Source organism: Bombyx mandarina, chromosome 17, assembly GCF_030267445.1.
Source record: "Bombyx mandarina strain Sakado chromosome 17, ASM3026744v2".
In the NCBI taxonomy this organism is placed as follows: Eukaryota; Metazoa; Arthropoda; class Insecta; order Lepidoptera; family Bombycidae; genus Bombyx; species Bombyx mandarina.
This window is the reverse complement of record NC_143223.1, coordinates 1,522,289-1,544,912: the sequence shown is the minus strand read 5'-3', so window position 1 is coordinate 1,544,912 and position 22,624 is coordinate 1,522,289. Positions and strand designations below refer to the sequence as shown.

The following is a 22,624-nucleotide window of genomic DNA, read 5'->3' as shown; positions in this document are numbered from 1 at the left end:
ACAATAAAAAACACGGTTTTGCTCATAGTGAATATTTTTTTTGGCTTGGAAAGGTGGACGAGCTCACGGCACACCTGTGGTTAAGTGCCTACCGAAGCCTATAGACATCTACAACGTAAATACCGCCCCACCCACCTTAAGATATAAGTTTTAAGGTCTCAATATCGTACAATATAGTATAATTAATAATATAATGGTATTTGGAGGGATCGACTAAGGGGGTCTCCCAACGAGCGGGTGAAACTTTTCCATACAAGATCCGCATATTATTGTTCGGAACTTGAACGTATGCAAACTTATCTTGAAAATGTCGTCAGCGCGATTCAGACATGTCCCACATCATAATTTCTGTGTTAGCTATCACTACAAGTATTGATATGAGGGATATAAGAGCGCACTGATTCACTGACCGGCTTCCCTGTTCGATAACGGTATTAGTTCTCTGGACCTTTCGGTGATCACATAAAAAATCCAAGGAGACAAATATTTTGCATTCCATTACGCGGCTACTTAATACCCCCCTTCCAACGTACAAGAAATTTTCAATTAATTAACTTATTTAATCCAAAAGCTCGCCTTCTCGTTCATTTGATTATCACTAGTGCTCACGTATGCACTACTAAATCACGCGTTCCTAGTTCTATTCCCGAACGCAGGTAATTTGTTTTTGCTTTAGATATTCTGTACTCGTGATGTGAATGAGAGAAAAGTCGAGATTTTAGTGAAACTAGTGGTCTCCCGGTAGTCGAAATTCCACTATTGAATTGAAATTATAAGTTTGAACATTATTATGGTTCTATTGTCAAAGACTAGCTTTTGATCACGGATTACGCCAAAACTACGTTAAAGACAAAAAAATATTAAAGACAGACAATATTAATCTATTCTCAATATGACAACAGATCTTCATTTAATTTCACTCCATAATATCATTTTTCATAAAAATATGAATATAGATTAAAATAAGACATGACTTAAAGGTCTCAGTTACCAGGTCATAAAATCCCTTAAAAAAAGACTTTAACAATAAACTACAGAGTATATATGTGTGTGTGTGTGTCAAATACATAGTAGCCTGTGTAATGTTTTATTTATTTATTCATTTAATGTATTATATCTGCATAAATAAAAAAAAATGTCAGCACTCTGCACTCCTTCTGTATATTCTCAAAAAGTGTAATTAGTAAGTTTACGCAAAACTTACTAATTACTGGTAGTAGGACCTCTTATGAGTCCGCGCGGGTGGGTAATACCACCCTGCCTATTTCTGCCGTGAAGCAGTAATACGTTTCGGCTTGAAGGGTGGGGCAGCCGTTGTAACTGTACTCAAGACCTTAGATCTTATACCTCAAGGTGGGTGGCGCATTTACGTTGTGGATGTCTATGGGCTCCAGAAACCACTTAACACCAGGTGGGCTGTGAGGTCGTCCACCCATCTAAGCTATAAAAAAAAAACACAATTTAACTGAAGCAAAAACTTCGATTTTGAATCACTCACAAAATGCTAAAACCCGAATTTTATAAAATATGCATTACATAAATAGTGTTTCGCGCCATAGCGCTTATAGGAAAAGCACTCTCGCTTTCCGGCGGCACCATTAAAATTCACAGCCAAGTATCAAGACAGTTAGATCCGCGTAGAGCGTACGCGCATTCTGTATTCTAAGCAATAAAATAAATAAAAAAAAGTGTTGGGAATTTCATAATTCTCCGTCAGTCTTCTCTTTCTATATTTAATTCTGAATTCTAATTTGAAGCTCGCGATACTTAATGCATCTGCGTCTAATTTGAATAACATTTATCGTTCGTATAGTTTTAAAGGCTGTTCAGATGAAATATATATTTTTTATCGTGTATTTTTATTCTTAACTTCCATAATGATTGTTGTATTATTATAATTCGCACGTTTAGAATTGAAATGGCTGACTTAAAAATTTTAATAAAATGAGTTTGAGTTTTATACTTTGAACGACTTATGTCTTATTATAAGTCGTTCAAAGTATAAACCATTTGTTACAGTTTTTGTTTTGTTCAGTTATTAACCAACTTCAAAAAAGGAGGTGGTTCTCAATTCGACTCTTTTTTTCCATTCGAAAAGCGTTGTATTTATTGTTAGAAATAAACTTTTTTATAAAATGATTTTTTTTTTAAATGAAAAATTAAATTTTAATTCTAGTCTAATAGAAAAAGTACACTTTCCGTCTCTTTTAAATCATGCGCATACTTTAAGCTTTAAAGTGTGCGTTTTAAGGCTTAAAGTATACATGAAAAACCACAATGAATTCGTTAACTACATTTTTAGCACGTGTGGCACTCGGAGACTGCCGCGGTAAAGCTATTGCATAGCATTTTTTATCAACTTATGCAATTATAATTAGACAATAATAATTTAATATTAAAACAATAATAAAATACTACTACTACTACTACGCTATATTTTTATAAACATTAACAAAAGCAAAACATTAACTGTCCCCTTCACACTCATAATATAGACCGCGCGTGAGAGAGATGAGCAGACTTTTCATGTTGCGCATGCACGCCGCGCGCTTATTCACAAACTGTACACATTCACACCAGCATTCCCACATTTACGTTCCCCTGGCCATCATGCTACCATGTATGGTAGGTGGAGTGGAGGTGGTCGGTTTTATTTTCGTTACGGAATTTCTTAATTCGGTCGCCGCGCTCAAAGCCCGCGATAAAAGCTATACAATAGCTTAAAAAAAGAATTTTGGATTAAGCCACTTCAATTCTAAAGTTGCAATATTTAAGTTTGTGTTCGATCATACAAACAACCGAAAAACTATTTTCGATTTGTTTAATAACATCTGCAACGTGCGTTGCCTTTGTTGGAAGGCAAAAATACGAACGAACGTAACCCAACATTATACATATATTTGGATGCTCTAGTTCGATCATCGCTTTGTATAATTTATTTGTTCCCGGCTGAGTGTTTATGTTGGAACGTGGGCGTTCGACTGTTTATTGATAAAACTGAAGCGTCGAACGGAAAACGCAGTGAGAAATGGCCCCGTTGACAGAGTCCGGACGAATATAGAGACGACCAATGTACCGCGCTATAGTTTTTGTTTGCCTTTCAATTTTTTGATAACGCCAGTATCTATTAGTCATAAAAGGCAGCACACAACTGATTATTTTAGGAATATATGTCCACTAGCACTACTAACACTAGCTCTAGCTAGAGGGGTGCTCGCAGAATCTGTCACCGGATCGGAATTGCGACACCTGAGAAGATCCAATGAGAAACTCAGTAGGCTAGGAAGATATGTATATTTTAATACTAATTATTATATTTATTTTTAACTATATTTTAACAATATGTTCATTTTTTGAAAAAATCTCCTCTACCGTCTTTCACGAGCGCTATGGTATGTCCATCTTCAAAGGAGAATATATAACGGTAGGCAGCGAATTAACTCTGACTCTGGCATTGCTGACATCCATGGGCAACGGTAACCACTCACCATCAGGTGGGCCGTATGCTCGACTCCCAACTAAGGCAATAAAAATAATATAATTGCGACCAGATAGACTCTAAAATTGGATGCATTCTAGCAGAGATAAGTCTGTGGTACGAAATTAAGCGGTTTTTCAGGTATTTTTTTTCTTCTTCTAAATGCTATTATTAATTAATTGCTTATAAAAGCATGTTAGAAACGATATCACGCAAAAATTGTTCGTTGCTGAAGTAGCTACCAATAGCAAGCTTTTGACGCTATCACATTAGTATGATCATAATAATTTTCTTAAATTTTAATTTTAAAAAAAGAATTACTATAAAAAGTTATTTTGGAACGTAAATTTAAAAAAAAGTAAATAAATGGATTTTTAAAATCACTTTGTATCACGCAAGCGAATATAACCGCTAGTCGTTTCGCTCTAGGGTTTTTTTTTAAATATGCAAAATGAACAAAGGGCTATTCAACAAAACATTTTTTTTTTTGTTCCCAATATGAAATACTACGTCTCACGAAAAAATATTGTTTTCTGACAAACACCACTACGTCCGTTTAAGTTAAAACCTTGCGTGCGTATGTCAAGGATTACAATACAACAATTTTATTATTTCATCGAAAACTTTGATCAGAATCACCAAGACAACATAATTAGAATGTTTATTTTAGAATTTTAACTCAGCTCAACTGCACGCTATTAATTACTATGTTTTATTAGTTATAAAACTCTATTTGACGTACATAGAGATAAATCTCAATTTTTTTTCGAAAGCTAACTAGGCATGAAAACTTTTCTATTTAAACAAAGAAAAACGTAACAACTTTTTTCTAATTAATAAAAAAAAGCTTTTATGTGTTAAATTCGAAAAAATAAAGACACACAGGAATCATTCATTACAATCATCCATCAATCGTACTGCTGCTTGAGATACAGGTTTTTTATCACCTAATTAAAGCACAGATGAAAATTACGATTGTGTTTCTACTTCTATATCAACAATAAATATATAAATAAATAAATAAATAAATAATTTGTTCATTAATTAATTAATTAAATAATTATATATAATAAAAATAAATATATAAATAAATGTATACGAGTGACAAACTAAATTTTATAATTCGGTTGGAACGTGCACAACACGTTTCGCATGCTTCGAAGGCGAATTAAATTTTCTTTGAGGGGGGAACTGAGGGAACGTGCCGCGAATCTTGTCTTACGAAAGGCACGTGATAATTTTTCACCCCGTGTGTGTCCGCTCATAAACTCCGAGACTTAACTCGGTTACAGGAAACGTGAGACGATGTCACAGAGAAACTAAGAAACGGACTGCGTTGTTATCCTGACAAATGAATTAGAATTTATCTCTCTGAAAATATTTTTTTGTTTTTTTTTTATTGCTTAGATGCGTGGACGAGCTCACAGCCCACCTCTTTCCTTCGATCAGGGAATCCTAAATTGGGACCGGATGACCGTGTGTGAGTTGTTCCCATTTATTGTTATAATTAAAAGCGTATTTTGTTTCTTCGAGCTTTTATTTTGATATCGATGGGCTTCGAAGTCTGTATTGTGTTATGGCTGCCCCAACCTTCAAACGGGATGCATTACTGCTTCGTGACAGAAATATGGCGACACCTATCAGTGTGATGAGCAAATTCATATTTTTTTTTTGAGTCTCGTGAGTTTCTAAGTCAATGTACAAGTAGTAGAGGCAGATAGATAATTGAACTGCTTGAAACACGGATTTAAATAAATGAAGACGCGTCGCAATGCTTAATATTAATACATACCTAGTCAGGTCATAAATTCTGTCACATGTTTAATGTAAAATAATTGAAACAAGTTTATTCATTATGTAACCATTCATATACCAAAATGAACTTAACAAAACATAGATTCTTATGACACTAAAGTTTATTCAAAATGACCTCCGTGATTTTGAATACAGGCCTTCAATCTGCGCGGCCAGTCGTCTATCGCAGCACGAACGAGGTCCATGTCAATATCGGCGGCTGCCTTAATCAAGGATGTCTTGAGTGACTCCAAATTAGGATGAGGCCTTGAACACGCCTTTTCCTCCAAGTGTTGCCATATCTTGTAATCTAACGGATTCAAATCTGGACTGGAGGAGGGCCAGTCTTCGTGCCGGATGAAGTCGATTTCACGCGCCGCCAGCCAGTCTTGTGTGCTCTTCGCTCTATGAGCTGGCGCCGAATCTTGTTGGAATACCCAGTGCCTGTTATTGAACATGGTATGAGAAACAGGTTCCACAAGGTTCGTCAGGACTGTATTTTGATACACAACTGCATTCGTTTTTACACCTTTCTCACAAAAATGTACCTCTGTTAAGTCCCAATAAGAAACTCCCAACCATACCATGAGCGAGGATGGAAAATGACCTCGTTGGACACGCGGAATACGGTTGCTCGCTTCTTCACTACTGTGTGCGTACACCTTATCATTTTGTTTGTTGTAGCTCTCTTCTACGGTAAAAATTTTTTCATCCGAAAAAAGAATTTCCCTATTTTTTTTTCCCGCGTACCGCTTCAACAAAGCGCGGCATCTCTTCAGTCTCAGGTCCATTAGACGAGCATTCAAACGATGTCCTGTTTTTCTTCGATATGCCCGAAGCCCTAAGTCTTCATTTAACACCCTTTTCACCGTGGTTCTGCTTAACCCCATCTGAAGGGCCAACAGTTTCTGCTTACGTTTGGGATTTCTTTGAATTCGCGCCTTCACAGCTTTTATCACTGCCGGAGTCCTAACAGACCGAGGGCGACCACTTCTTGACCTGTCATCTACACTAGAGTCTTCATTGTATCGTTTGATGGTACGATAAGCGAATCTTTTGGTTATATTCAAATTTTTCAGTATGTTAAAAATTTGAATTGGCGCGTAACCGCAAGGATGCAACGCAATAACTGCAACACGGTCTTCTTTAAGCGTCCACTCCATATTAAAAAATGAGTAAAATTCTAAAAGTATACATTTTTAATTTCATGAACAATTCGAAATTCTAATTCAATAAACTTTTTTGTGGCCAGCATTCTAAAAGAAAAGTTTTTACTGTGTGACAATACTTATGACCTGACTAGTTATATTAAAACATAGCGAATGCTTAGAAATAGGATTTAGAAATCGGAGATTTGCTACCGATATTTGACTTTGAGCGTTTGGATAGAATACAGAATGAATATGTTAGAGGAAGTCTGAAAGTGGCACCTGTGACAGAGAAGCTGAGGAGTGCACGTTTGGGATGGTATGGACATGTGATGAGACGGAATGAAAATGAGGTTGTTATGAGAGTGTTAACTATGAATGTGGAAGGATTTAGAGGAAGAGGTAGACCTAAGAAGAAATGGATGGATTGTGTGAAAGACGATATGGGTAGGAGGGGAGTGAGCGAAGAAATGGTGTATGATAGAAGAGTATGGAAGGAGAAAACATGTTGCGCCGACCCCAGGTGACTGGGAGAAGGGCAGGACAATGATGATTTGACTTTGAGCGTGTAGTTTAAGGATCTGATATTTCACGAGAGCCCGCTGTTTTGCATTTAAAATAAGATGGCGACATTATATTAGATAACTGATTTGACTTCATACGAGATGAGATTTTGTGGGTAGGCATTGCCATAAATGTCTGGAGCAAGTTTAGTGACTTCCCAATTTTATGCCCTCTATATTGCGTATTTCTTATTTATCATTACATTACGCATCTATAATTTAGTGTCACTTAGTTACTGGAGCTCAGCATTGAGGTTGTTAAGTCTCTTTCGAAATTTGTCTAGATTAAAACAGTTGTTGATAAGACCGCCTATTGTATAATTATACCTGCCCGTCTACCTGCCCGCGGTAGGCAGCGGCTTGGTTCTGCCCCTGGCATTGCTGAAGTCCATGGGCGACGGTAACCACTCACCATCAGGTGGGCCGTATGCCCGTCTGCCTACAAAGGCAATAAAAAAATAAAAAAATAAGTTTTCAATGTTAAATGTATGTTGGCTTTCTCTCTCCTATTTTTTTACCCACACCAAACCTTAACACTCGGCTATCTTAATGAGACTGTTCTAACGCTATATTTTAAAACACGGCCTCCAGAGCTGAAATCATAATTTACAGTACATTGCGGTTCTGCGGACTAGGATCGCGTCGTTTGAAACAAAACTCCCAACTAAACGAACCCAGGTGCGTCCAAAATGTTGTACGTTCAAACAACTCAAAGGCTGATGAGTAAACGGCCCCTTAAACACGCTCCCCGTATAAAATTAAAGTGAGAATGTCATCAACATGCTGTTTGGTACTTACCCGAAATAACTGACCCAGAAACGACTCCCTTTGTCAGGGGGTGACCTTGCACAGTTGCGGATAACACAGTCCTTACGTTCTTATAATGTATTGTTTTTTATCGCTTAGAAGGGTGGACGAGCTCTTCGGCCTACCTGGTGTTAAGTGGTTACTGGAGCCCATACACATCTACGACGTAAATGCGCCACCCACCTTGAGATATAAATTCTAAGGTCTCAGTATAGTTACAACGACTGCCCCATAATTCAAACCGAAACGCATTACTGCTTCACGGCAGAAATAGGATGTATGTTTTTTTTTCTCATTCAGTAGAATTCGTGAAGTATTTGTTTACAGAAAGAAGCCGTTAATTTTCTTGTTTTAAAGCATGAATGCACTAGATATGATTTTATCTATAATTTTACGCCTCTGACATCAAATATCTTAGGCCCTACCCTGGATTCAGAAATTTGCAGGAGACTTCAAATAGTAAATGACACTTATAAATTATCTCTATTAAACAATTTAACAACAGATATTGTCAGGCATAATCCGAGGACCTATTTCTTGAATTGAGTCACAATAATGCTAATTTATGTCGATGTTTCTTTGAATGCTTATATCTTACCGGTATTCTCTACTCTTATCACTGCTGACAAAGATTTAGTACTCGAAATAGCAAAAACGGTTCTATGAGACCGTTTTTTTTTGTTTAACAATTCAAAATCAGATAAATCTCATAACAGAACTAACCTTTATCTTCCTTTAAATAAGGCCATAGTGTAAAAATTTATGAATATGTTTTTCATAAAAAAAAAATTTTTCCTTAGAAGGGTGGACGAGCTCACAGCTCACCTGTTGTTAAGTAGTTACCGGATCCCATAGACATTTACAACTTAAATGCGCCACCCACCTTGAGATATAAGTTCTAAGGTCTCAGTATAGTTACAACGGCTGCCCCGCCCTTCAAACCGAAACGCACCGAACCGAAAACATGTAGAAAACCGCACTTCTGCTATGTACATACACTGTGTACACAAGGAGGACTCGTTCGCGATACACCTATTACTGATAATTGTATTGTTTTCGGCGGCCCTTTGCAACTTCCCCCACCCACGCCGGCTTTAGGGCGCTGGAGAAGTTTGACGGCTCCCTGTAAAATACAAAGCGAAGTCTTATTAAGCTGGTAGCGACGTGGTGCTTCGTTGCCGAAGTTTAATTTTACATGAACATGAAAATTTACTTTTGCTTACAATCGGCTTAGTACTTTTTTTACATTCATCGATTGAAAAACCATTTCGGAAAACTTATTATTAATGAAAAATAATTTTTCATTAGATACTGATTTTTAAATCAAAATTAAATATTTTTAAGCTTTGTTCAATAATAATAATAACTATAATAATAAAAATCGGTGCGCGTGCAATTTGGTGCACGTGAATGAAGTGAAACTTCTCTTGTGTGTGTGTGGTATTGTGGTTTTCTTCATTTTTCATCTTTAAATCAGATTGCTCTTGTAATAGGCAATGCTGTGTTTAAGAGATGCGACATCTTCACATTTATATTATATATACTATACTCGTATTTTAAATTATAGATAGAGAAATAAATATATTATGTTATATATATTTTAAATACTTCATTAAAATATTGGACGCTATTCATTGCTAACGCTCGCGCTGACCTGTAACACGCATTCACTCTCGCTCTGTCTCTTTCTAGTATGTTAGTGTTAAATGTTTAACGCAACCTTCCTGGAAGTCGCATTAGAAGTTTCACTTCAATAACTGGAAACAACTCATGCACGGTCATCCGGCCCCTATCTGGGATTCCCTGTGTTATGGGTATCAAAGACTGATAAACATACATATATACGTTTAAATATATAGATAGTGAACACTCAGATATAGCGCAAACATAACTGTTCATCACCCAATGTTTGCCCGAAGTGGGAATCGAACCCACGGCGCAACAGTCAGGGGCGCAGTGTTTTGAGATTAACAATAAGATACGATCATATTGATAACTTTTTTTGACTTAACATGAATTTTTTTTAAGGGATTTTATGACCTTGTAACTAAGACCTTTAAGTCATGTTTTATTTTAATTTATATTCTTATTTTTATGAAAAATGATAATATGGAGTAAAATGAAATTAAATTAAATGAAGATGATTAATTTGAGACTTTGATGAATTTGAATTAATTAATCAACTGGGATGAAATTAAATGAAATGAGATGAGATGATATGGGATGAAATATAATCTCAGTAACATGGTGGTCATTTACTGAGAGTTTTTCAGTGGACTTTTTGGAGGAACCCGAAAAGTTACGTCCAGCGGCTTTGTTTCATTTTCCCACATTTGTGCACTTCCACAGATATTAAACAGTTAATAAACCACCGTTATTACACATTTAAACCTGAAGAAACAATAAATAGACAAAATAAAACAAATCACACAACTTCACTCCTCTCGTTCCCGCCAAAAAGTCTACAAATGAACAAAAGGAGTACTATGTCACTGATTTTTTTAAAGGCATCGGCATCGCTTTCATTAATGCTTATTTATAATTATTTTTTTAAAGTCACACAGTTTTTTTGGCTTCATACTATAATATGTTCATGTGTCTGATGAAATAAGATTGCAAAATTTTAAAATGAGTACGCTTAATGCTAATTTCAAATTATGTTTAACTGGTCAACGCTTTATCAGTGTGATCTTATCTGCTTGTCTGTGCCAATCAAAATCTGTTAATGTAAGTGCGTTAGAGACACTTTCTAAATCCTTGCGCCAATCATAATAAAAGCTAACTACCGTCAGATCGTTGTCGACTCTATTTAATAAACCTCCCTACAAAATGAATTGTGAAACAAGAAAAAGATTTCATTACGGCGCGAACCGAGTTAATCCCGCATTTAAGGTAAAAGGGCCGGTAGCCAGGGTCGTATTTCACCTTTTTACGGCACAAAGGCAAAGGGAATTACGGCTGTATACATACACAGAAGGCATCCCTTCAGCTGTCGGAAAAAAATGCCCAATTTTTTTGGCGTGGGTTATTACGAAGTTTAATTAAACATTAACATACATACAAACTGTTGTTTCTATTACCTCGATAAGCAGTTTGAATTGTTGTAATAAAGAAACGGGGTATTTGAAAACGTCAACTCGAATTTAAACTTCATATGCTTAAGAAAATAATTTAGAATATTCCTAACCAGTCAAGTTTTATCAATTAGGCAATTGATACATACATTACAAGTTTTAACACAGACACAATACAAAAAATTTTTTATATATTTCTCAATATTTTTATAAATGATTAATTATCTTAAGCTGTCATGAGCTATAACATATGCATACAGACAGAAGTCAAACTATTTTTACTATGTTATTGGTCGGCATTACAATATTATGCTATGTATAACTAACGACCCGCCCTCGCTTCGCTTCGAGAACTGTAATTTATTATTGACCTTATTGAATGTTCTTGTATACAAATCTTGTCCTGACAGTCATAAACGCAATAAAAAAACAACGTAACATATCTAAAATCTTATATATATATATGGTACAGTATATTGGCGATAATGGCTTACAAATAAAAGATAGATATATGCCATCACAGCCTTTTTTGTAAAACTATTGAAGATAAACATTTCCATCACGGATCGTTTGGAACCTCTGGGTCTGCGGAGGGACTTCGATTCCCTCTGTATTTTGTACCGTATGTTCCATGGCGAGAGCTCTGAGGAATTGTTCGAGATGATACCGGCATCTCGTTTTTACCATCGCACCGCCCGCCACCGGAGTAGATATCATCCATACTACCTGGAGCCACTGCGTTCATCCACAGTGCGTTTCCAGAGGTTTTTTTGCCTCATACTATCCAGCTATGGAATGAGCTCCCCTCCACGGTGTTTCCCGAGTGCTATAACATGTCCTTCTTCAAACGAGTCTTGTGGGGAGTATTAAGCGGTAGGCAGTGGCTTTGCTCTGCCCATGGCATTGCTGAAGTCCATGGGCGACGGTAACCACTCACCGTGGGCCGTATGCTCGTCTGCCTACAAGGGCAATAAAAAAAATACATTATGTACGTGTAACTCCAACGGTTTTTGCAGCGTACGCCAAAATAGCTTGCACATGGCACATATTTCCTTCTTGCTTGTCACTTATCGTTATATTTTGGGTAATATACACTATGCCTATTATAATTTATAGCCTGTGTGTTATTCTGATGTGTAAGCTATATTATTGTAAAGTTTCATTAAAATCCATTCAGTAGTTTTTGCGTGAAACGGTAACAAACATCCATCCATCCATATACATCCATAGATTCTTAAAAGCTTTCGCGTTTATAATATTAATAGGATTAGTAGGATAGGATATGCCATATATTATTATCTTGACAACCGTATGTTTTTATCTCATATTAATAACGTAATTTTGTTTTTGTGAACTAGCTAGTCGTCTCGCGAACCTTTGAATTTATCTTTAGGCTTTTATAAGATCACGTATGCAAGTTTATTTCTATACACGATTGCCTAATACGCAAAAACACGTTTAATATCTACCAGCCACGATTTTTCCGTGCTAGGTCAATAAAAACTATGTGAACCAATCAGGAAAAACGTCTTTTTTTTTTATTGCCCTTGTAGGCAGACGAGCATACGGCCCACCTGATGGTGAGTGGTTACCGTCGCCCATGGACTTCAGCAACGCCAGGGACAGAGCTAAGCCGCTGCCTAGAATCGCTGATCGTTTACTCAACGATCGTGCAATAAAAATCTAAGCAGCCTCTTCCAGAAACAAGTCTAATGTCTGATCATATCGAGCTAGAATTGAGACACACATGTTCCACACGCGCGAACATATGGTACGTACCGTCAAAAATTTATTAGCAGTTGTACTAATTACTGTACAGTAAACAATGAAGTTTAATTGTTTGAGTGTGTTCACGTGGCAGCTATGTGCATGTGTGTGTTGTGTAGTGTAACGCATTTCGGGTTGACGACATACATTGCGAAGATACTGACGTCAGAGGTTTTTTTTATTGTGTTTAATTGGTAGACCAATCAGTGCTGGTTATTGAAGTCTATAGATATCATAGCAGTTTTTTTATATATTTTTTATTGCTTAGATGAATGGACGAGCTCACGGCCCACCTAGTGTTAATTGGTTACAGGAGGACATAGATATAGACAAAGTAAATGCCGCCACCCACCTTGAGATAATTATGAGTTCTAAGATCTCAGTATAGTTACAACGGCTGCCCCACTCTTAAAACCGAAACGCATTACTGCTTCACGGCCGAAATAGGCATGGCAGTGGTACCTACCCGTGCGAAATCACAAGAGGTCCACTAGTAATTACGCAAATTAAATTTTTGCGGGTTTGATTTTTATTACACGATGCTATTCCTTCACCGTGGAAGTCCATCGTGAGCATTTGTTAAGTACGTATTTCATTACAAACATTGGTACCGCGGTATTCGAACATCGTTGCATCGCTAGATACGAATGCATCGGACGTCTGATCCTTTAGGCCACGACGACTAAAAGTAAAGTGAATAAGTGCGGTGCATACCTAGCTGGTCTTGGACAGTCCGACCTGGGAGTTTGACGGTCATAGCCCATAACCGTTGATCCGACGACGCGTGGTATGGCTTTTTATTGCATCTATCGAATGAGCTCACGGTCTACCTGGTATCAAGCTATTTAAGTTATTAAGTAAGCCCACAGAAACAAGACATCACTCATAGTTGTACTCCATAACGGCTATGCCACTTTTAAAACCGGCCGCCCTTATCTTGCCACTCTTATCTTTCATAAGCACTTATGGAGGATTATACTACCTCTTACCACCAGAAGTCGTCATGGCCTAAAGAATAAGACGTCCGGTGCATTCGTATCGCGATGCAATGGTGTTCGAATCCCGCAGGCGGGTACCAATTTTTCTAATGAAATACGTACCAAACGTTCACGAGTGACTTCCATGGTGAAGGAATAACACCGTGTAGTAAAAATCAAACCTGCAAAATTATAATTTGCGTATTACTGGTGGTAGGACCTCTTGTGAGTCCGCACGGGTAGGTACCACCACTTCGCCTATTTGTGCCGTGAAGCAGTAATGCGTTTCGATTTGAATGATGGGGTAGCCGTTGTAACTATATTGAGACCTTAGAACTTATATCTCAAGGTGGATGGCGCATTTACGTTGTAGATGTCTATGGGCTCTAGTAACCACTTAACACCAGGTGGGCTGTCCATCCATCTAAGCAATAAATAAAAACACCAGAATTTACAGTCCGCTTCGTATCGTAAAACGCCGTGTGAGCGGACCTCTCGCCAGTAGAACCAACGACCGCTAAAGATCGCAAGGAAGCGCTGAATGCGTGCTGCGTTGAGACTGTCATTGGGCAAAGCTTGGACGAGGCCAATATAGCAGTGGACGTTTACTGGCTTATAACGAAATATTTAATAGTTAATTAGCTGACACAGTCGATCGATCACAGCATGAAAGTATCACGCCGAAAGGCTTAAATACGTTTCCAATTACGCATTATCTTATCGACTTCCTCGATAAGTGTTTTCCGCTAAACAGTTGGCCCGATCATTTGTATTCTTTACGAAATATTGGCCATTTCATTAAAATACTTTTGGGATTCACGTCCTTAAGTAAAGCACGTGTCGCGTGTACTAAAGAAGCCCGATTTTCTTGAAAATAGTCCGGTTTTAAGGGTAAAATAATCTCCAATAAAATTAAAGCATCGTCTCCGATTCTCACCTCACACCATTTGACGGTAAGCTCGTTCACCCACCTATTACAATCAAATATATATATATAACCATTTTAGAGTAATATTATTGTAGATAGACACCAATTACCTCCTTTATTAAAGCTATTTAGTGTGTTTTTAATTTATTTCAATGGCCCCTCGCACCGTGCGAGGAATTACCTTGTTTTCTTTATAGGGTATTACTTAATTACGTCAATTATTTAAAAAAAAAAAACAAAATTAAGATAACAAGACTCCAAGTGCTAAATTAGTCTTATGCTTTATTTAACACTTGGGATCCTCTTATGGTAAAAATAAGAAATAAGATAAGACGAAAAACCAAATCATGCAAACTGCCAGACCTCAAGATGCTATTGGTTCTTTCGAAATTAGAGGGTTCTCACAATATTTAGACTTCAACAAAGTATAACACCTCAGGCAACCGTAACCACGTTAACTGTAAAGAACTGTAAAGGAAATAATGTTTTTTTCCCTACTGGTAGCCTAAAAGGCTATTCCAACTACACGCAGATCGGTAGGTGAGCTCACGGGGCTCAACTTGAGAGAGTTTGCTAACACTAGCCCTAACAAGAGCAGTGCTTCGCAGAATCTACCACCGGATCGGAAACACGACCCACTGAAAAGATTCGGCGAGTAACTCACTGAGCTCTGTCTGTGGGGCTAATAATGTAATAACAATAGATAAACTAGCTTTCATTAAGTTCGTGAATGGTGTTTTGATTGATGTCCATTTTCAATTCCGATTTTATTAGGTAAATTTGTACCTAAAATAGCCTCGTAATCATAGACACCTTCCAAAAAAATTCGCCTAATGACAATCAAATCCATACGGTATGCATGGAAAATCTAAAGCAAAAAAAAATTGATCTCGCTCACAATAATTAAAAAAACATGTCTATAAGATAGAAAATGTTCTCGTTAGGAAACATTTCCAACATATCCTTTTTCGATACCTGAAGCGGGTAGGCTTTGGTTATTGATCATTTAAAGGTTGACAGTATACACGACCGTTGCTTGTATTACTGAAAAGCCATATGACCCGATTGCTTTTAGTACAATAAAATTCAGACCCATCAGTTCGATTCCATGTTCAAAAGAGAATCACTTTAGAATCATCTCTGAAACTCCTCACGCAATTCAATATTTTTTTTTCTAATATCCTTTGAACCTTGAACAAACAATACTCTAATTTTACAAACTTCACTTCAAAAGCAAAGCCCTATCAAGATTAAAAGTATACAATCGTAAAAAGGACAACGCAAGCAAAGGACAAAATAACAGAACAAGGAATAATTTCGCCGGGCTACCCTTGATACGTATTATGGCGATATTTGAATGGCATCAACCTTACCTTTGCCAAACTGAATAATTTATCAAAACACCCAACTCGGCCCGTTTCCGCTAAACATATTACGCCGAAATCTCCGCTGTCGTGTTTGGTTAATGAAAGAACAAAAATATCGGATTTATTTCTCCTTGATGAAAATGTTAAAACGGGCAAACTTTTTTTCGGTCTTGACTGATTTGGGGCGTGTTATCCGAGATATATCGCAGGCAACCTGTGATATCAATTTTTCTTCACCTAATCTATTTTTTTTATTGCTTAGATGGGTGGACGAGCTCACAGCCCACCTGGTGTTAAGTGGTTACTGGAGCCCATAGACATCTACAACGTAAATGCGCCACCCACCTTGAGATATAAGTTCTAAGGTCTCAGTATAGTTACAACGGCTGCCCCGTCCTTTGAACCGAAACGCATTACTACGTCACGGCAGAAATAGGCACCTACCCGTGCGGACTCACCAGTAAAAGTCTCTGACCTCTCTCTCTCTCACCAGTGTCTGAAACGTTTCAAGCACTGGAAAGTTTTACAACTAAACAAACGTACGCAGCCTATATAAAATTTAGGAGTACACTCCGGAGTTACGAAACACGAAAACTCAAAGTAAAAACAAACAGAGCTTTCGCCGTTCTAATTCAGGTTTGTTTGTGCGTCGGTCACGTTGGGACATGACTAGTGTAGCTATTGTAAAATTCAAATATGTAGAATTATACAAAAAGCTCGGCCACTTCACCTTATTACTGGTGGTGGGACCTCTTGTGAGTCCGAACGAGTAGGTAACACCACCCTGCTTATTTAATGTCGATGGGCTCCAGTAACCACTTTGTTGTGGGTTGTGAGCTCGTCCACCCATCTAAGAAATAAATAAATAAATAAAATAAACTACTTAATATATAAAAATGAATTGCTGTTCGTTAGTCTCGCTAAAACTCGAGAACGGCTGGACCGATTTGGCTAATTTTGGTCTTGAATTATTTGTGGAAGTCCAGAGAAGGTTTAAAAGCTAGATAAATATGAAAATGCTCGGAATTAAATAAAAATTACTATTTCGTTTTTCCTTTGATGTGTCCCCCGTCCTTCCTTTTGTTTGTTTTAAGTTTATTTTATACAAAAGTTTAGGTCTTTTATTTATCGATTGAGGCACTACGAAGTCTGCCGGGTCAGCTAGTCTCCAATGAAAATCTAGAACGGTTCTTTGTCAATAATAATCTAATGCAATTATACCTTGTTACAGGATGAGGGAGTACGTTGAAGAGAATGAGAAGAACGACCCCCTGATACACGCTCCGGACAAAAAGAACAACCCTTGGGCCGAAAAAGGAAAATGCATTATTATGTAAACGAAAATACAATTAAAAAATAAATTAAAATTAAGATGAATGAAAAAAAAACAATTAAATATCATCAAATTTACGTGCAATTTAAAAAAAAATGTCTGGTAAGATGCAACGACTTGGAATACTCAGTATTGCTCAAGGACTCAGTGTTTATTGAGTACTAGAAGCCAGACAATAGGAACACTGCGATTAGAAGAAAGAAAAGGACAAAAAAAATTTAACACAATTATTGTTTTCATCTAATAATCATTTTTTTTTTAACGAATCTAGTCGTAAATCTAAAGATGTACATTTAATATCGTGCTAATTAATAAAGAAAAAAAATATTAATATTATTATGTTGGTAAATGAGACGTTTAGAAATGGTTGTAAATACGTTGCGTTTTGTATTTCATAGTAAAATAGAAAGTTTGGGCGTGAAAATATCGTATTGATAAAGTAATGACGGGAAAGTGCGAACAAAAGAATCTATCCATCATTTTTGGCAACCGCATCGTCTCGGAGAATGTGTCTTGAAATTCAATTTGACAATGAAATTTTTAGTTCCAACTCCCGATGAATCCACAACGATTCCACATAAACATAACAAGCAACTTCCTCTTTCATTGTTTGTGTAGATTCTGCGTGGATTCTAAAAAATCATAATCACCTTATTTCGATCGTGCGAACGGACTCCGCCATTGAGATATTAGAACGTAATCAAATATGAAGACTCTAAGAGCTCTCGAGTCTTCATATTTATAATATTTATATTAAAAAAACAATTAAATAGGTTAAAAGCATTTCACAACTTAATGTGTATTCGAAGGTACATAGAGACATTTGCGACTTTAATTAATATTGGCAATAAAAAAATATAGAAGAAAATAATAGCGTACGTTAAAAATGTAGTTATTTTAAATGTAAGATTAAATAAAAAATTATCCAACGTAATCTCGTTCGAAAGAAATAATTATAAGTGTTTCTTTTTTTTTCTCTTACAAATGTTGCCAGTAGTGACGCTTCTAAAATTAGCTAAGCAAAACTCTTTTTTCTCACTTCTAAAATTTATATAATCTATCTCCTGGCTTCTGTGGTTCGTTTCGAATAACTTGAACCCTATAAAAAAAAATGAAAATTAAAAGTATTGAGTAATAACTTAAAACAGTAGACTTTATCTAGTTCGATAGGGACATTCGGAGGAGTTAAGGCGTTGTTATCAAAAGCTCGTAGCTTCCTCTGTAAACTTCTAAATTGTAATCTAAGATTTCCAGGTTCGGGAGTATTCAGACTATTCCCTGGGGGGTTTTGTTGCCAAAATCTTCTAATGAAAAGTTTGAGTACGTCGGAACCTTTTAGAGCGTAAAATCCATTCAAAGGATTAAACTTAAAAGAGCCCTAAAATTTTTCGATTTAAATAGAGAATTTAAACTTATGCACTGTAGAGTTAGAGAATTAAAAAAATAAATATAAAAAAAAATCTTAAAAAAAAATACCCTTCCCATATAGCATATCTAAGCGTGGAATGTGAAAGATCATACTGGCTGTGAGTAATTCCAATTTGTTTAATCGCTTCTACTCTAAGATATAGGCGGACATTAATACATCGACAATAATCTGCGCGCTCATGTTTCGGCATCCAAAGCTGTCATCCACCACCGCATCCCATCAACTCAATATTTCATAGACAAATAATATTATTAATTTTAGATATTTTTTTTTAGAAAATAAAAAGTAGTTTTTAGTCTTAAATTTAAGAATAAAGTAACGGTTTAAAGTTCAGAGCATTAATTAAGGATTAATTAAAATGAAAAGGAATATTTAATTAAAAGACCTCTAGTGTTTAAATAAGGGATCTGTTTTGCAGTATCATTTGATGGCGGAGATTGTTCTTTACGTAAATATAACATAACAATAGCAATTCAAGACACAACTCCACGATAAAAAGTTAATTTGTTTTGGTTCGTATTTTTTTTATTAAACAAATTTCCAAAGATTATGTATTGCCTTGTTCTGCATTATTTAAATTAATTATTAATTGTTTTAGAAGTTTACAATTATGATTCGAGGAAAACAAAGAACAATATGTAAGGAGCTGATGGTATTGGAAATGATTTTTTTAGAATCAATAGTTATTAAGATATCGTATGTTATAAATAATTATGTATGAGTAATCACTGAAATAAATGAAAAAAAAGTCTTCTTTTGAGGTTTCAATTAATACATTAAAAGTCTATCTAACAATGAAATCGGTACTTAATTATAATATATAATATAATAATTGTAAGCCAATGAGTGAAACAGTAATGCGTTTCGGTTTGAAGGATGAAGTACCTATCGAACTCTAAAACCGTGAAAGTCAGGCCTCAAGGTGAGTAGCATTAACATTAACATTGTTGATGTCCATGGGCTCCAGCACCTGTTTACAATCAGGCTTACCGTGAACTCGTCCATCGATTTAAGAAATAAAAATAAATTATTCGCCACAAGGATCGTCATTACGAATAAATCAGGGCAGCGACTTTACTGTGCCTTTGGAATTGCTGATGTCCATGAACGACGGGGTCTATTTACCCTCAGATGAGTCGTATGCTTGCTCGTCTACGATCGCAATTAAAAAATGAGATTTTTACTGATGAAATTGTCAGAATGCACGGCTAGTTGTAAAGGTGTAGTAAGTCAACTCGGCAACTTTTTATGAATCCATTATTGTATGTGAAACGATACAAGTACAAGAATATCTGGTGGTAGGATCTCTTGTGAGTCCGCACGGGTAGGTACCACCGCCCTACCTATTTCTGCCGTGAAGCAGTAATGCATTTCGGTTTGAAGGGTGGGGCAGCCGTTGTAACTATACTTGAGACCTTAGAACTTATATCTCAAGGTGGGTAGTCGCATTTACGTTGTAGATGTCTATGGGCCCCAGTAACCACTTAACACCGGGTGGGCTGTGAGTTCGTCCACACATCTAAGTAATAAAGAAATGTAAATTAATGAATGCACAAATTTAATGTAACGTTGGAACAGTTTTATTTATTTATTCCCCAAAGCGCGGTTAAAGCAAGAAGGACGCTTCTAATCTGACAGGTGAAGTTAATAAGCTCCATTCGAGCGCTTTCATTCTATATATCATCATATAACACTAGGCACCGCCATTATGCCTGTGTTTCTACCCCGAAGCAGTCATTCACTCCGGTATTTGACTTCTTTTTTTTTATTGCTTAGGTCGTTGAACGAGCTCACGGCCCACCTGGTATTAAGTGGTTACCGGAGCCCATAGACTTATACAACGTAAATGCCGCCACCCACCTTGAGACATGAGTTCTAAGATATCAGCTTGTACAACGGCTGCTCCACCCTTCAAACCGAAACGCATTACTATTTCACGTCAGAAAGAGGCGGTGGTACCTACCCGTGCGGACTCACAACAGGTCCCACCATCGCACAAAAAAGAATTTCGGATTTTAAAAATTGTTTATTTTCAATTTTATTATAATCGGATATTCTGCCTCTTTTACACCTATTACAGTCACCGTCGCTCATGGCCATCAGCAGTAGGCACAGACAGCTATCTACTCACTGATACCTACGGGCCCCGCGTGGCACATGATTGTGTCTATTGGCCGCTTGATAAATAACATTTAGTTCCAAAGCTCGACCCCTAAACAATAAATTTTGATATTACATCGAATATAAAGGACCTTTAAAACAAAATAAAATAGCTGTCATAAATCGTAATATATAAAACAAAGCACCAATTAGCCTAGCCTGTTTTATGTGTGAGAAGTTTCGTGGCGGAGAGAAAGTTGGAAGGAATGATTGCTGTGGGAATATGAGTTTTGAATTGATTGATGTGAATTAGACGCCTTTTATTCATTTTAGAGCAGAATTACATAGGTTTTACGTGCTATTCCTTTTTGTGAGTAGATACCTCAGAGTCTGGGGGGCCATAGACGATGTGAATTCTGTAACCCGTCTTGAGACGTGGACCCTCAGACAGCCCACTGAATTTCGCGCCGGATCTTCTTAGTGATGGTGGTGGTGGTGGATTCTGCGAAGCACTGCTCTTGCTAGGGCTAGTGTTTTCAATACACCAAGTTAGAGCCCCGTAAGCTCACCTACACTCGTTCTAGTATGACCTTTCGAGGTCACTAGAATAGGTTGAAAAAAAAAGAGACTTGGGAACGAAATTTTAGTTGTAGCGTAATATTGTCCACCATTGGCCCTACCGAGACTATACATTTTGCAGGTATCCTTTTTTTCTTTTCTTACCTATGCTGATAGCCGTAAGGCTATTTCAGCTCTACTTGACGTGTAGGTGAGCTCACGAGGCTCAAACCGGGAGTGTTGCTAACACTGGCCCTAGCAAGAGCAGCGTTCGTAAAATCTACCGCCGCATCGGCAACGCGACCCACAGAGAAGATCCGGCGAGAAACTCAGTGGGCTGTGTCTGTAGACTAATTTACTCGTCGAGCCCTTCGTCGCAAGCGGCGGGTTCAACAAGGACGGTGACCGGTGCTTGTGGTACCTAAAAGCACCGTTAATGGATCGGGAGGATCTGTAATGACATGTTTAGGGCAACGTCGACTGTTTGCCATTCAATCTACAGGATCGGGTATGCGTATTCTTTTTACTCAATGTTATCATGAAATTCGCTCAAGAATTCGTCTAATTTTGGTATTATTTTTACAAATTTGTTAAATTTATCGACAGACTAGCTTACAGTCTTACAGTATGAGGTATATAACATTGTATTAGAACAATATTTAGATGACCTTTGACGTCGCATATAGCGGTTTTGTGGCTAATATCGTTTGAATGCTTTTTTACTGGTGCCTGGTGCCTTTTTTACAGGACCTCTTGTGAGTACGCAAGGGTAGGTATCACGAGCCCGCCTATTTCTGCCGTGAAGCGTTGGAACCATACTGAGACCTTAGAACTTATATCTCAAGGTGTGCGGCGCATTTACGTCGTAGATGTCTATGGGCTCCAGTAACCACTTAACACCAGGTGGGCTGTGAGCTCGACCGCCCATTTAAACAATAAAAAAAATAAAAAAAGGACCGCGACACGTACCCGCTGTACGCTATACCCGCATATGAGTGTGCGTAAACAAATGTCGTTTTCACAAAACATTTACAAAGGTTTCCTTCGTTCCGGACCCATCCAGCGGTCTCCATGCGTAGGGTGCCCATAAATTAACCGAGCGGCCGCAATTTGCGCTCATACCGTTTCGCCCCGTAACATAAACTCATACTTTAGCACCGAACATTACCGGACGAGTGATTTGGGGGATACTTTTGTTAACTCTTCATTGTACGGAAACCGACATAAAGCAGTCCAAAAAAAAATTATGTTATTTTCGATATGTCGAAACGTTAGTGGAAGAAAAGTTTTTAAGCTATTGG

At 37.2% G+C, this 22,624-nt stretch overlaps 1 protein-coding gene across 1 annotated transcript in view; it reads left to right on the top strand.

Annotated features, from left to right (window-relative positions):
- The window catches only part of Ggamma30A (guanine nucleotide-binding protein subunit gamma-e), a 35,962-nt gene extending 16,544 nt beyond the window's left edge, over positions 1–19,418 (top strand). The window contains exon 4 of the mRNA XM_089734527.1: positions 17,135–19,418. Coding sequence (XP_089590653.1) covers positions 17,135–17,240 — 106 coding nt within the window. The 3' untranslated portion in view covers positions 17,241–19,418. The remainder of the gene's footprint in view (positions 1–17,134) is intronic.
- The last annotated feature ends 3,206 nt before the right edge of the window (positions 19,419–22,624 follow it).